A 15,814-nucleotide genomic window follows, 5' to 3' on the forward strand; every position below is an offset into this window, starting at 1 on the left:
TGCTGTAAAAACACATCGATCGAAGTATATCGACAATGACACCTTTTTTGGCGATTCTTATGTGAAATGAGACCCTCTACACATATTTTTACTGTTTTTAGATAGTTTAGTGGGATGAAATAGGATTTTTTTTGGCTTCTAATAACTATTTCTGCCCATTTTAGCCCATGCAACACGTTTAGTTTGAACCACCCTGTTCAATGTTCAACTATGGGTACTTTGTGCAAACAATTACTGCAGCGAATATATTTATAGAATAGAAATGTCATAATTGTCGAATTATGTAACAAAAAATAGTAGTGTATATATTCCTCTTCCTATTGTTGTTTGAAATTGTTTAACTCAAACCATATTGCATTGTCACAAAATTTCTATTTTTCATAATACGATATTTCAATTCTAAACCTTTTATTTGGTCTGTGATTTGATTTTTTCTTACATAACATACAACTGCAATTAAACGACGTATGGCATTGATCAATATAGCAATTACACTTAGGTATATGGGCGAAGAATGTTCCGTTGGCTAGGTCTGTTTCAGTATATAATTACTTATCCGATATAACGACTTAAAAATCACCGGGAAATTTAATGATCCCTTGTTAAATATTAAAATGTTAGAACATAAATAGGTATAGGTACTTGTAAATTTTATATTCATAAAATATCATTTATGTGCTTTTACCAGCTGCACAAGTTCTTTTTATGAAAAATCGGTAAAAAAACTTTTAAGTTAAACGGTTTTATCTTATGTGCACTGAAAACTAGAAAATAATAATAGCAATTAGGTATTTTGAACTTCTAGTTCAGAAATATTTTAGTACTAGGCAGAATAGTTTTTAGGCATATTAGACTAAAATAAAAACGTGGGGCCCCTCTGAAATCCTACCTATGGCAAAGCATATCTTTATACTTTGGTAGATCATGAGCTCGGCGTTCGCTGGTGAAGCCGCCACGGCTGGTTGTTGATTGTCAAAATCTCCAGTTACGATTATAGTAAGTCGAATCCACACTTAGTATAGAAGAAAGTATTACAGCAATAGTTAATGGGCCCCACGTTTTTATTTTAGTCTAATATGCCTAAAAGCTATTCTGCCTAGTACTAAAATATTTCTGAACTAGAAGTTCAATATACCTAATTGTTATTATTATTTTCTAGTTTTCAGTGCACATAAGATAAAACCGTTTAACTTAAACGTTTTTACCGATTTTTATTTTCTAGTTTTTAATATTTAACGGAAATGCCTACCGAATATTCCGCATTCTATTTAATTCATTTACTGCATCATTATTACATGGTTTTTACCTGATCATTTATTACAATCTGACGCTCAGGTGTTTCTGACGCTAACAACTCTCTCCTTTGTCTCTCTCGTTGTGATGCCAGCCTAGACTCATGACGCTCAGGTGTTTCTGACGCTAACAACTCTCTTTGTCTGTCTCGTTGTGATGCCAGCCTAGACTCATGACGCTCAGGTGTTTCTGACTCTACCAGCTGCCTTTGTCTCTCACGTTGTGCTATTAACCTGGCATCATGTTGCTCAGGTGTTTCTGTTACTAACCGTTCTCTTCGTTTCTGTAGTCGACTATAGGTTTCATTTTCACTTTCTTTTGCACGTTTCGTTCTATACTTTTCTTTCGCCTTTTCGAGCCTTCTTTTTCGTTGTGTAGCAGTTTCGTTTTTATTTTTGTTTGTTTTTTTATTTATTGTTTCCATGTTGTTCCCACGAGTAATGAACATTTTAACGGTCGACCCCCCCAGAGTTTCAGTAGAGGGGGCAAGGCTATAATATACAACAAGAGGCGCCCAATCTTGAGGGGAAAACGCTTGCGACATTACATTTTTAGCCACCCTAATGCCATACAGTCCTCAGCACGTTTTAACCTATTACCTTAACTTGGGTGGTAAAGCTACCGCTAACTACATAGGTACATCTAATCACCTATTTTTTTTATCTGTCCTTCTAACGTCACACAATCTTGAACACAACTGTTCTGGACACGACTACTCATGCCCTCACCTAATACGCCATTTTGTAACGACGTCCATCTTGGATTTTAAATTTTGTCATAATCACAGTATTCTACTAGTGTAGCCCTTTCATTTGATACCCATATTGAGGGGGTTGTGGAAAAATATGAAATCCGCCATTTTGTACCGGCGGTCATCTTAGATTTACAATGTTATTGATATTACTATGTTGTATTGTCATCGGAACTAAAGGTGTGTACCAAATTTCAGATCAATCTGACAACAGGAAGGTACTTAAATTTCAATTTCTAATTTTGACCCAAATAAACAAACAAATAAATAAATACCGTACGGGTCGAGCTAAATAAAACCGTTTAAAAAGGTGCAATTTTATTTCTGTTAAGAAAAGGTTTTATTATTTTATAATTTTTAACTTTCATTCATAGATTTTAAATATAAAAATAAATGATTCAATTTAATTTTATGATTATTGCATTAAATATACGAATATCTTTAAATAAAACGAAAAATAGCATATTTACTTTAATTATATTAATTCTACAAGCAGACAGTAGTATCGACTGACTATTGAGAAAGAAAATCTAGGAACTAGTGGGGTTGCAGTCGGAAGGGTTTGGACTAGAATTCATATACTTTGTTAATGGTCAAGCTTTCGGAATTTACTTATTTCATCCTTAGGACATCAACGTGGTAAAAAACCTTCTCTAAAAACTACATTGTCAATTGACGATGGTCAATTGCTGTGCGCCTCCATGCCTTAAATTGAGACGCAATTGAAATGCGCTCAATTTTAATTAATAATCAGGCGGTTTAATCGCCCCAAAATAGCCCTTAATGAGGTCGACTGGTCAGTGATGATTTTACAGTGGAGTCTTCAATGTTTCCTTTAAGCCTATTTTTAATGTAGTTTTTAGAGGTTTTTTTACCACGTTGAAGTCCTGAGGATGGAATAAATAAATTCCGAAAGCTTGACCATTAACAAAGTGTATTACTGTAAAGTAGGGCTGTAACTTTTTTGCTATGAAAAATTTTGTATTTCTATGAAAACATTTCCAAAGCAGCTTTTTACGTAGAATTTAATGGTTTAAGTATAGTTTTTTTAAAATTAATAATTTAAGACTTATATACAGAAAATTTGATTTTTTATATGGGACACTGTATATTTTTAATTTATTGAAAATAATTTAAAATTACCTATCCAAAAATATAGCACACTTGATATTTTGCTCGATTCTTCTTTGAGATATACACTGCTGGCAAAGGAATATTAGCAATAGGAGGTTTTCAATGCAATAAAAAAGATGGTAAGGCCAAAGAGTAGATAAGACAAGAGACGACAGTGAACAAAGAAGTCGAATTTCGCGAGAGAGACGCAGATATATTAAAATTTAAAGGTCCCATGAAGTCCCATTTTGTCTGTTGCCAAGTATATTTCTTTGAAAAATAAACAAGATTTTCTGAAAATAAATTAATAATATAATAAGGATATAAGTAACGTATGTTAATACGGAAATATAAATTTTTAGTTTAGGTTGGTTTAGGTTCTTTTTTCGCAATGTACTGATAATATCAAAGAAACAGAATGACTTAAGTTGATCGATTTCAAAGATAAACAGATAAAATCTCAAAATCTGACAACGGCGTATTTGATCTAATCTAAAATATAACCTATCCTATGATTTTAGGACGCTAATCAGCTGTGCTAATCAAGCTTAAACATAAACAAATCTGATTAGTTGTTTTCTTGCATTTTTGCCTTTTTAAAGTGTGTTTTCAGAGTTTTTCGATATCTTATCGTTCTGAGAGTTTTTAAGGTTTAATTTTAGTATCGTTTTTGTTGCGCACTAATTTGTAAATATTGTTAAATATGAATACTGAACAGGACACGAGTAGCAGGAAAAGACGAGATGGTGGCAATGTGTGTGCTTACAAAGACTGCAAAAATAGGTCTTATTCTTCGACAAACATAATATTTCACTCTTTTCCAAAGGGTCCTGAAAAGTGATTAAACTAAGAAAGAAGACTTAAAGAAGTTATTAAACTAAGATCGAAGACATGGTTAGAAGCTTGTAATATATTTTTACAAAAAAAAATGAGCAACTATTTTTTTGTACATAAACTCCACATTGTGATTTTACACTTGTTCAAGTCCATATGTAAAAAAAAAAAAATACACGTAAATAAACATTTCTTACAAATCGACTTGGTCACTTTATCTTGTTTACAAACGATATACAAAATATTGCTTTTATTATCTTTATTCCCCGACAAATATGTTTCTAATTATAATTTATTTTATATAATATTTAGAAAACTCATTTTTTTTCTGTTTCTATTTATTTCTTTACCCATACAGTAACTATTTATAAGCTATACAGGCAAGTTTTAATAATAGCCTATTTTAAATTTCCCGCGAAAAAAAATTACGAAAATTTAAAGGGGACAAGCGAGACGAGGTCACTCTCCCCACCACTCAAACATGAAAGGTATTAGCAATAGGAAGTTTTCAATGCAATAAAAAAGATGGTAAGGCTGCAAAATACACTGCAGTGCAACAGAGACGGATAAAGTGTCTTTTCCCTACCATCGTATAGGGAAGTGATCATAGAAGTGATACGACGAGAGAGCCCCTGCGAGAGGGGGCGCCGGGCGGTCTTTAAGACGCTTGTGTGGGGGCTACCGCCTACTAATAGAACAGAATCGAAAAAATAGAAACAGGACGGACAGTGTTGCCATTCAATTAAATCGAAATTATGTTGGCTTGTCAAAATCCTAAATCTTCTAATCCCATTATCTTGCCTACTTAATGAAATATTAAATAAAGTACGAAACAATTTTAAGAATGTTTTCTCTAGGCACATAACTTCTTTCTAAAACGAAAAGTAACATGCAAAACTTTGAAATCATTTCTAAAATAGCAAGTGCAATTCTATGAAATGGCAATACTGTACGATCTTCCTAGCAGTCGCCCCGACACAGTCGGTCGGCGGCGGCGCTTGACAAAGCCGCGGCTGTGACAAAGGAATTAGGCCGAAAAAAACTTTATAAGGAGTAGCCGAACAGGGTTGCCGGGTTGGTTAGATTATAATTCCATACGAGAACAAAATTCTCGGTAGATCTTCAACAAAAATTAAAAGTACAGAAACGAAATAAAATATAATATTTAAGTCCAAAATTAGCATTCCTATGTGTCGTAATAATAGATCACTCAAATAAAATACAAATATAATAAATATAACAAGAATTAGAAATAGCTAGGTATATTATTTGATATTAAAAAAAATATTGAATTAAATAATATTAATATATTAATAAAAACATATAAAACTATAACAAGTAGGGATAGCAGTCACAAATTAGTGTAGCAGTCACTTTTTACCTTTGTACAAATTTTGATCAGTGATATCTAAAATTAATTTCATTTCAATGGGAAAGCTGTAGCAACTCTCAACTCTTTTTTCATATTAATATATTTTTTTTGACGGGAAAATCACTAAAATATTTGTCCGAATTTAGGTTGTTTCTTAACTTAAATTTTGTTTTTGTTTACATTTTTGGGGAAAATATGGGTTCAACTTTAGTAGATGAATGAAATAAAATCTTTTCAAAGATATCAACTTCTTCGGGCATGTCGCCAATACCGCGCCTAATAAGGAGTAATAAGGATTTTTAGGAATATCTCTGTAACTCTGCAACTAGACAGAACGATGACCTGTATGTGTGTTATTACTAAATAAAATTTAATGAAACAATAATAAAGTCAGATTATACAGATTCCAACGCGGCAGTCGCTTAATTTTTAGTCAAATAAGTCAGCTTTTTAAAAGTGCTTCTATTGTAAAAACTAAAGACTCAGTTGAACATATCGTTAGATTTTTCTTTAAATCGGTAGATCGGTAGCTTACAGACGAAACTGGTAGACCTGGCAACTCTGTGATGAACTGACCGGAATCGGAATAGCGAGGTGCGGAGGCGCGGGAAGGGAAATAAAATAATGGCGATAAATAAAGGGCAGGCAGATGGGTATCATGAGTGGATGGGAGGTGGCGGAATTTCCAAAATTTTTTATCTTATTGGAGTTTGTCTAAGTAGACAGTCGTAGTGGAAGTGGAAGCGGGGAAGTTGTTGTCCATCTCTGTTTAAGCATAGACTTTTTATAGGCGTTTCATTCCAATGCATGTAATTCCTATGCCTAGAGATCCATTGCCGGGCCTGTAGAGTTTATAAAAATTTGCATCAAAGCATCAATTAAAACGAAAATAATATTTGCAATGAGAGATGCAGAATTTTATAAAAATTTAAATTATATTTAACCAACATCAACATATTTAAACTATATCTAATAACAATGAAAATAAATAGAAAAGCAAGACATGAAATTTTGCTACAGGTCTTCGACATATCGACCATCTTCTGTTACGGAAAGACGGGGCCGTTTTTTGAACATTTCTGGCGGAATTTATTAACTCAGTGGGAGTAAAAGATATCCTCTAATAACTGCTAAGTACTTCCAATTCTTGTGTAAATTATACGGGCAAATTAAAAATAAGAACCTTTATTCTTCCGCAGAGATATCCATAGGATTAGATCCAGATGCAAGTCCGGCAACCTCGACGGCCAACGGCTGGGATCTTGGTTAGCTATTAAATTATTCTTGAAATTGGCTGCAAAAATTTGCTGATAACTTCAGCGTTCTGAGGCGGTGCCTCGTCTTGCTGAAAAAATAGGTTTTCGAGTTCTATTATTAAATTATTATATTTAAACCATTAAATTCTACGTAAAAAGGTGATTTGGAAATGTTTTCTTAGAAATACAAAATTTCCTATAGCAAAAAAGTTACAGCGATTTGTTAAAAATGCACATTTTTGAAAAACACCCCGTAACTCCGAAACGGTAACAGATATCGATGTGCGGTTATCACCATCATGTTTTTGATAAAAATTGAGCTCCAGACACAGATATTAGTTTTGGTCTATCTCCTATAGAAAAGGGTGTTTCCCTTTAAAAGCGTCGAATTTGACCCAACCTGTACATTATATTTTATTAATACTGGGTTAGAAAATGACTTAAATTACATTAGATTGATTTAAGTCTTTACGAAAATGACTTGACTGGAAAGAAAAGTATTTAAGTCAAAGACTTAAGATTTAAATCATTTAAACTTTATGTTAAAATTGACTTAAGATTTAAATCATTTTGAAACTGCCTAGTTGCAACTCTGCATATAGTACCTATACGAGAAACCCTATAACACATATGGGACAGCCTGTAATGTAGTAATATAGGTACTCAATTTTTCTTAATCATTCCTTTCATCTTAATGGTTGGGTGGGCACGTAAGGCTAAATCTATTACTATAAAATTAGAACAGAAAACATCGAAATAAATAAAATTCCTTCATTTATTCATTTTAACTAATTACTTTAAAATTTATTATTTTAGATTAAAATGATAATTCATCTTGGATTTGTGGTAACAGTTCTATATACCGTATCGGCACAAAACTCAACGACAACCGAACCAGCACAAGCAAAAGAAACCACCACAGCTGCGCCTGCAGCAATTTCAAGAGAAAATGAAATAGTTGAAGCACAACCTGAAGTAAACCAATTCTATTTAAGACCCCAGCTTAATCCACAGCTGGTGCCTTATGCTTATTTGGAACCTCAATTGCAGTTTGATCCGGGATTTTCAAGGTAACTTATTATATCTAATAGTGTATAGATAATAGCTATAGGTATATTAACTAAATAATAATACAGTATTGCTACAACGGTTGAAATATTAAATTTGTTAGGACACGATGTGACACATTTGATATTTTTTTCAAAACACAATGTCAGCCATATGTATTATATTATTCGAAAATAATAAGGACTGACGTTTTGACAGAATACGATACTGCATTATATTATTCAATATATTATTATAATATAACGGAGATATTTTTAGTAAGTTGGTATGTCGATAGATTGGCCCAAGGCCAACTTGACCGTTCGTGTGTGTGATAAGTGTCACTGTACAAATTAATTTTGACGTAAGAAACGTCAAAAGTTGATGTCGACAGATCGCGACCAAATTTCGTGGGTATAGGGGCGAATCCAGGATTCGCGATGGGGGGGGGGAGGGGCTTGAGTTTTTCAAAGTACATACTCCAGAGTCGTTTGTGACAAAGTAAATTAATAATATCATATGGCTTGTACTTAAGGGGTTGTGACTTTAACAAAGAAGGGGGGGGGGGAGGAATCCGAGTCGGTAAATCCAACGATCTGTCGACGTACAAAATAACAACGTACCATTTTTATTAATTTCCCAACGTCGTTCCAACGTTGGCTTGCACGACGTACCTATACTTGAACTAGCCCGACGTCTACCCGTTGTCCGAATAGGATACGTCTCACTGATAATCCCTAAAGTAACGTCCAATTATATTTTGTTGTATTTTATGTTCATATATTTAACCTAATTTACGTATCTCTATTTACGTCCGTAAATACAACCCATTAAGTAGCATTTGCGGCCTAATAAACATCATGAACATAACCTAATAAAAAGTTTTTGTAAACAAACTTAATTTTTTTTATTATGCCTAAAAAAACACTAAAAAGACATTTAGACATTCATCTACATTTTACAGAAAGAGGTCGAGGCTTTTGCAAAATAATAATAGTAGTAGTGATGTCTTCCCTCCACCCACGAATGCTTTTTATCCGGAAGAGATACTGCATTACACTGGTGCAACTTAATTTCATTTTTTAGCTTAGGAAACCAGCAGACCCCATCCTCCTCCCACATGTGAGGTACTGGTTCCAATTCTTTTAAATTTTGTATATACTATCTTAAAAAAGTAGCTGCCCATTGTTTTAAAGAGAAAACAATAACTAAAATATAGTTGCACACATCCACAAATCACTGATACGCAAAGTGAGGTTACGTGGCGTACGTTGGAATTATATACGTCATAATACGATTGCCGGTCGTCCGGTTTGATGACTTCGGTCGAGTGAGACGACTAATGTTGGAGACCCGGTCGGAATTGGTATATTGGTAGTTCATATTAAGTCGGACACAGAAATCCGCCATTCTTAACAGGTATCCGATTGTCAGCCATTTTAAAATCATTTTTTGTTTTTAAAATTTATATTCACATTCCGATTTCTAGTAGAATAATATTGAGAAGGTTGAGTTTGGGGGGAACCACAGTACAATTTTATGATTAAACCAGCTAGAAAATAAAAAATATATTTTGCAAGTTACTTTTTTATAGATATTTTTATTTCATAAATCCTACTCATTACCTACTTTTGAAGGCGCTCGTTGTTTTCCGGAGTATTTTAATCAGATATATCAAAAAAGTGACTTCCGTTGACAAAACTGATGTCTGGATTAATGATTCAGAATTATTATAATATGAAATTAGGTAGGCACTTATAGTTCTATTCGAGGAGTGATTATGAATCCATTTGTAATTAGGTAGTTTGGTTAGGTTTTTATGTATTCTTGGTAGCGAATATGAAACCAAACGTAATGTAAGTGCTTAGCGACGAATTTTAAGTGACTAAAATCCAACGTAATATGACGTTGGTAATTGGTAGAATTACATTCCCTATTAGGTCAGATACCGACGTCGAGGCGACCCGAATCTGTATTCCCCATTTAGGTGCAAATAAGGGTCGTCAGGCGGTCGAACCGACATTGGTACCCGACGTCGGGTTTATTGAACGCGACGTATACCCGACGTTAGATAACGTCCAAATGCTACTTGGGTTCCTTTTAAAGACAACGAAATATATGTTTTAAGCGAATATGTAGCTTGTTCAAAGATAGCAGAAGCCATACAAAGTCTGTAAGGCGATAAAGACACATATTATGGTAGTCTATAACCAGAGCAAATAAGAATTCAATACAGGGTGGTCCGAACTGTATTCCGGAAACCTCGGCAGCATATTCTGCAGATAAAAATAAGTAAAAACCTTCGTATAACTGTATGTTCTAAAATGCTTAGTTTCGGAGATACAGTGTATATATATTCATATTTATTTCGATTTTTTCCAAAAATTTCTGAGGTAACGTCAAGTGAAAATTGGTGTCGGGGAGTTTTTTGACTACCAACATTTATTCACAACGTAAAATAAAACAACAAATTATTGAGTCTACCCCACGTCTACCCTACATCATAGTTTTACACTTTTTAAATAAAATTAGAACGGCACTGATAACCCGGAATTTAAGTCGGCCATATTTGAGTCCCTTCGCGGTGGATCTAAGATTTTTGATATGCTCCTTCCTTAATCTTTGTCCTGACTTTGAATTCATTTTCGTGGAAAAATCTTAAACAAAATAAAATAAAAAAAATATAAATCTGATTTGTTCGCGGTATTTTACTTATAATTCAAGTTTTTGTAAATTACCTTTCTTTCTATAATTCTTGTTTTTATAAATTTTCTCTAAACAAACTGTTTTGGGTCACGAGCCAGCAAAATTGACAGTTTTAGACTGACAGCTCAAAATCGCACTTTTTCTACTGCCCTTTTATTTGTTATTAATGGCTGATGTACACTAAAATTATATATCGATATCCTTATCATCCAAAAAAAAAGCTTATAAGTTTGTCTCATTAGTTAAATTAATTTATTAACAGTAGTGGGAAAATATATCAATCTTTTGGTGATTTTCATTTTCCCAATTGAATGTGTATAATAATATACGGAAAATGGTAGCAGAATCGTAGAATTTTCTCATTAGAGCAATTCAAAAGAATGCATCTCAATCACTCGCTGAACCTCATTTTAAAGCCCACAAAACTGTATTTGATCATAAACTGATTGTGCACGAAATAATTGATTGTGAAAAAGAAAAGAAAGTTTTCTTAAATTCTTATAGAAAAATAATGCAACTGCTTGAAACTAAATACTAATATTTTCAAAGATTACTTATACCAGAACGAGACTTCCGAAGTTGGAATTATATTTCTCATAACTCTATATACCGGGTGCGTATCAAAAGTGGCTCACCCCTATAACTTGTTTATTTTTCAGAAAAATAAACGAAATTTGGTAAGTTAGTATACGACATAAATTAGGATTAATTGACGTATTCAATTGTTTTTGGTCACTTCCTGTTTCACCGGAAATTACTACAACTTTTGATTTTTAAATGGCACCCTCGGTATATTTCTACTTTATGACATATGTCATCTTTTGATATTTTCGATTAAAAATACGATTTTGGCATCTTTTGGACCGGCCAGGACAAGACACGAAAAACATTAGACGATCAAATCTATTTTTCCAAGGCTCCTTGTTTAAAAATTAGTGTTTTTAACAGAACCTCTAGATCGAAATTTAAAATATAATGTTTTTTGGACGAAAATGTCAAAAGTTGACATATGATGTATCATTCTACTCAGAGTGTCATTTTCTATCAAATAAAGTAGAAATATACCAAGGTGCCATTTAAAAATCAAAAGTTTTAGTAATTTCCGGTGAAACAGGAAGTGGCCAAAAACAACTGAATAGTCAATCAATCCTAATTTATGTCATATACTAACATATATCCAATCTCGTTTTTTATGTAAAAAAATTAAAAAGTTATAGGGGTGAGTCAATTTCGAGACGCACCCGGTATACAAAAAACAACAACCGCAGACTAAGATTGAAAGAAAAGAAGAATTTTGAAGTATCTTTAAGTGAAAATTTAAAGATTTTAATCTGTATAGGCGCCATATCCTACAATAATTAAAAAAATATTTTTAAAATATACTTACACCTGTTTGCTGAGTTCCGCTTCCGTGGTGCAACTTTTTCCTTTCGAAGGAATTATTAATCAGACCACATTTAAGAAAAATAAGTGATACATTGTTTTTCAAGGATTAATTTTACTTAAGTCTTTTATTTGTCCAATTTGCAAAATAAAAGATTTAAAATATATTTTCCCAGATTTACACGATTCTTTTTCATAATTATTATTAATGTAATAAGCTAAATAAGCCAAACCCTTAAAAATAAAAATGAAATGTTTTCTTTCAAAATGTATTTTATTTTAATAAAATTATTTAAAAAATACATTAGTATTTTAATAAAGCACGCTTTTAGATGTTTCAAAAAACTTTTAATAAGAGTAACTTTAACTCTACATATATGTTTCGGCTTGTTAGGCCTTTTTCAAGAGTTTTTTAAGAACTAATCGTCTAATCACAGTAACTAACCATATATATATATATATATATATATATATATATATATATATATATATATATATATATATATATATATATATATATATATATATATATATATATATATATATATATATATATATATATATATATAGTATATATATATATATATATATACATATATATATATATATATATGTATATATGTATATATATATATATATATATTCTATCTATCTATATATATATATATATATATAAATATATATTATATATATTATATATATATATATATATACTATATATATATATATAAATATTGTGATATATATTATACCTATATATATATATATATATATATATTAATATATATATATATATATATATATATATATATATTATATATATATATATATATATATATATATATATATATTTGCTATGGGGGTGGTTCAGAGAGTTTACAATAGGGGTAATAAAAAATGTAGAGAGAATTTAGAAATCCTTGTTGGTCGTTAACATTATTTTCGTTTTTAACAGATTTTAGTATTTCTAACTGTTCAATGTAATTTAAGCGTCTACCTTTTGTTTCTCTGTGTAGTAACTTAATTGAGTTTTCATTAATTTTGTGATTATTTACTATACAATGAGTTGCAAGACCAGAACTTTGCTGGAGATTATTAATAGACTTTACATGTTCTTTAATCCTTATATCTAAATTTCTACCTGTTTGGCCTATGTACACGGCATCACAATCATTGCAATCCACTCTATATACACCCGACTTATTTTTGACATTAGTTTTGTCTTTATTATTTAATAAAATTTGACCTAAATTTCTTTTATTTACGTTAATAATTTTACATCCTATTTTATTGAGATTATTTAATATTTTGTTAGTTAAATTAGGAATGTAGTTTAAAAGTCGATAATTGTTATTGTCTTTAGAATTAGCGGAATAAAATTTTTTCATTAATATTTTCTTTTGTTTTTTCTTTAGCATATTATCAATAAGGGAACACTTATATCCTTTGTTGATGGCGATTTGTTTAATAATATTTAACTCTTTTTTAAAATTCTCTGGGCTCAGTGGAAACATTACCAATCTATGAATTAAACTATGAAAGGGTGACATTTTGATTTGCCAGGATTGGTGTGATTGACTATGTATACAGTGTCTGTGGTAGTGGGTTTTCTGTAAATATCAAATTGTAATCTATTAGACTGTTTTATAATTGTAACATCAAGAAAATTGATGGTATTAATACCTTTTTCAATAGTAAATTGTATTCTCGGGTTAATTGAATTTAATAATGTTAAAAAACTGTTTAAATTTCTCTCGGTGCCTGACCAAATACAAAAAATGTCATCTACATATCTTGCCCAATAATTTATTTTTGATATTAAACTACTCTTGTTTTTAAATAGCTTCTTTTCAAAATCTGCCATAAATATTTCTGCGAATAACGGTGAAATTGGGGAACCCATCGGTAACCCATCTTTCTGTTTAAATATTTCATTGTTATACTGAAAATAGTTTTGTTCTAAACAAGTTTCAATTATTGTTATTAAATCTGATTTTACTATTATATTAAGATTAGATTTATCAATTAGTTCATAAATAATAGAGGACAATTCATGGGTTGGGATAGAAGTGAACAGGCTTTTGACATCGAAAGAAACGAGTGTTGCATTATGTGGAACTTCAATATTTTTCAAATTATCTAGCAACTCAAAAGAATTCTTTATGGCAAATTTTGATTGAAAATTGATCATGGAAGGAAGTGTTTTAGCTAGTATTTGACATAATTTATAAGAGGGAGCATTTATGTACGAGACGACTGGTCTAACTGGATTATTGTCTTTATGTAATTTTAGTAAACCATAGAGTAATGGGGGTGAAGGATTCATTATTTTGGCATAGTATTCATTGTTATTAGGTAATATAGATTTGTTATTTTTTAAAATAGAAAGAATTTGTTTTTGAAAATTACATGTTGGATCAGAAATTTTAGTAAAATCTCCACTATTTAAAATATCAGCTATTTTCTTATCATATTCTGTTTTTGTAAGAATTGTTATAGTGTTGCCCTTATCGGCTTTTGTAATTATTAAATTGTTATCATTTATTTTCTTGGTTATAGACTGTATGATATTTTTCTCTTTACTGTTAGTTTTTAAATATTTGTTACAATTATTGAAATTTTCTAGTATTTTTTTGAAACATCTAAAAGCGTGCTTTATTAAAATACTAATATTTCAACGATGTTTCACAAGGAACCAACCACAGCTTCAGTACAATTTAATAAAAAATACATATTATTTCAAATACCTTTGAAAAGTATCTTGTATCTGATATCTCAAATACTTTCCTTGGAAGCATCTTATAACTTGTATTTCAGATACTTTTTATACATGTACATGTCTGTTTAAACTTTTCAGTTAAGATGAGATTCGATTATAACTTCCAACTAAACTAAAGAAATTAGCCTAATAAATGAATAAATAGATTCAATTTTCTAGTTAACTAGAAAATACCAGTAACAAAATTATTAAAAAATGCGACCGAGGTTAAATAACCTGGCACTAAACAAGCTATAATACCAAATAAATAGATTTAATTTTATTTCAATTTTGTTTAAAACAAAAGTACTTAATCAAGCGCACACCGTTCGGCCGTTCACTTTAAACTGTAACTTCGTATGTATTTACACGGTGTTACACGTGGTTCAAGTCTTAATGACGGTGAATGAGTTTATATGAAAATGTCAAATGTAAAATTACCCAATATCATAATGATAAAAAATAACTAAAGGGAAATTAAAACAATACAGTGCAACCTCTTGAATCGGAACAACTAATTATAACGACCTATTCCGATTAGCGAATCGTTTCGATTAGCGAATATACAGGGTGTTTCAAAAAACATGTGCCATCTCTTGTAAGGAGGTTCGTCACATAAAAATGAGATTTGTGTTTTACATCAGCATGGCTCCGATTTTTCCTTGTGTCATAGCTACAGTAGTTCAGGCATTGGGGATCAAAAAAGGAGCCTGCTTGGAAAACAGTCCGGAAGTTTTGAAACTTTGCAGGTTTATAGGTTTTGGGGTCCCTAACTAAAATCCATAAAATGCACATTCCCAGACTTGCCGCCGGCGCCGCCATCTTGCCAAGATGGCGCCCAAGGTATTTTGTAAGTATCTCGAAAACTACGCGTTTTTCCCAAAAATTTGAAGAGAGCAAAATTAAAGAGAATTTCCTATAAAAAAAGGTTCTATGAAAATTTTCGCTAAAGTCAACCGTTTAGGCACAAAATCTCTGGAAATTTTACCATTTTGCGTAAAGTATGATATATAGTCGATTTTCCGAAATCAAATGTCAACTAGAGTTCACTAAAACTAGTTTTAGTTTAGTTTCTTCAATGTTGTCATGAAACAGTGGCGTATCATTAATTCGCTCATTAATTTCTTCTTCTTCTTCTTCCTTCTTCATACTAGGCGAATCGCCTGTTTGGTTTCGTCGTCTCTAGCGGTTAGACTGACAAGTTGTCGCTCCATCGTTTTCGTGGACGTCCTAAGCTTCTGCGACCTAGCGGTGATTTGTCGCGTGCAACTCTCACTATCCTTCTGTTGTCCATTCTGCTG

At 31.5% G+C, this 15,814-nt stretch overlaps 1 protein-coding gene across 1 annotated transcript in view; it reads left to right on the top strand.

The window, feature by feature from the left end:
* LOC115883718 overlaps positions 1–15,814 on the top strand; it is a 97,098-nt gene that overhangs the window by 40,492 nt on the left and 40,792 nt on the right. Inside the window, exon 3 of the mRNA XM_030902118.1 lies at positions 7,436–7,689. Within this exon, the coding sequence (XP_030757978.1) occupies positions 7,442–7,689 (248 nt within the window). The 5' untranslated portion in view covers positions 7,436–7,441. The remainder of the gene's footprint in view (positions 1–7,435; positions 7,690–15,814) is intronic.

Source organism: Sitophilus oryzae, unplaced genomic scaffold (assembly GCF_002938485.1).
Source record: "Sitophilus oryzae breed Bouriz unplaced genomic scaffold, Soryzae_2.0 scaffold_1977_pilon_pilon, whole genome shotgun sequence".
NCBI classification, from domain to species: Eukaryota; Metazoa; Arthropoda; class Insecta; order Coleoptera; family Curculionidae; genus Sitophilus; species Sitophilus oryzae.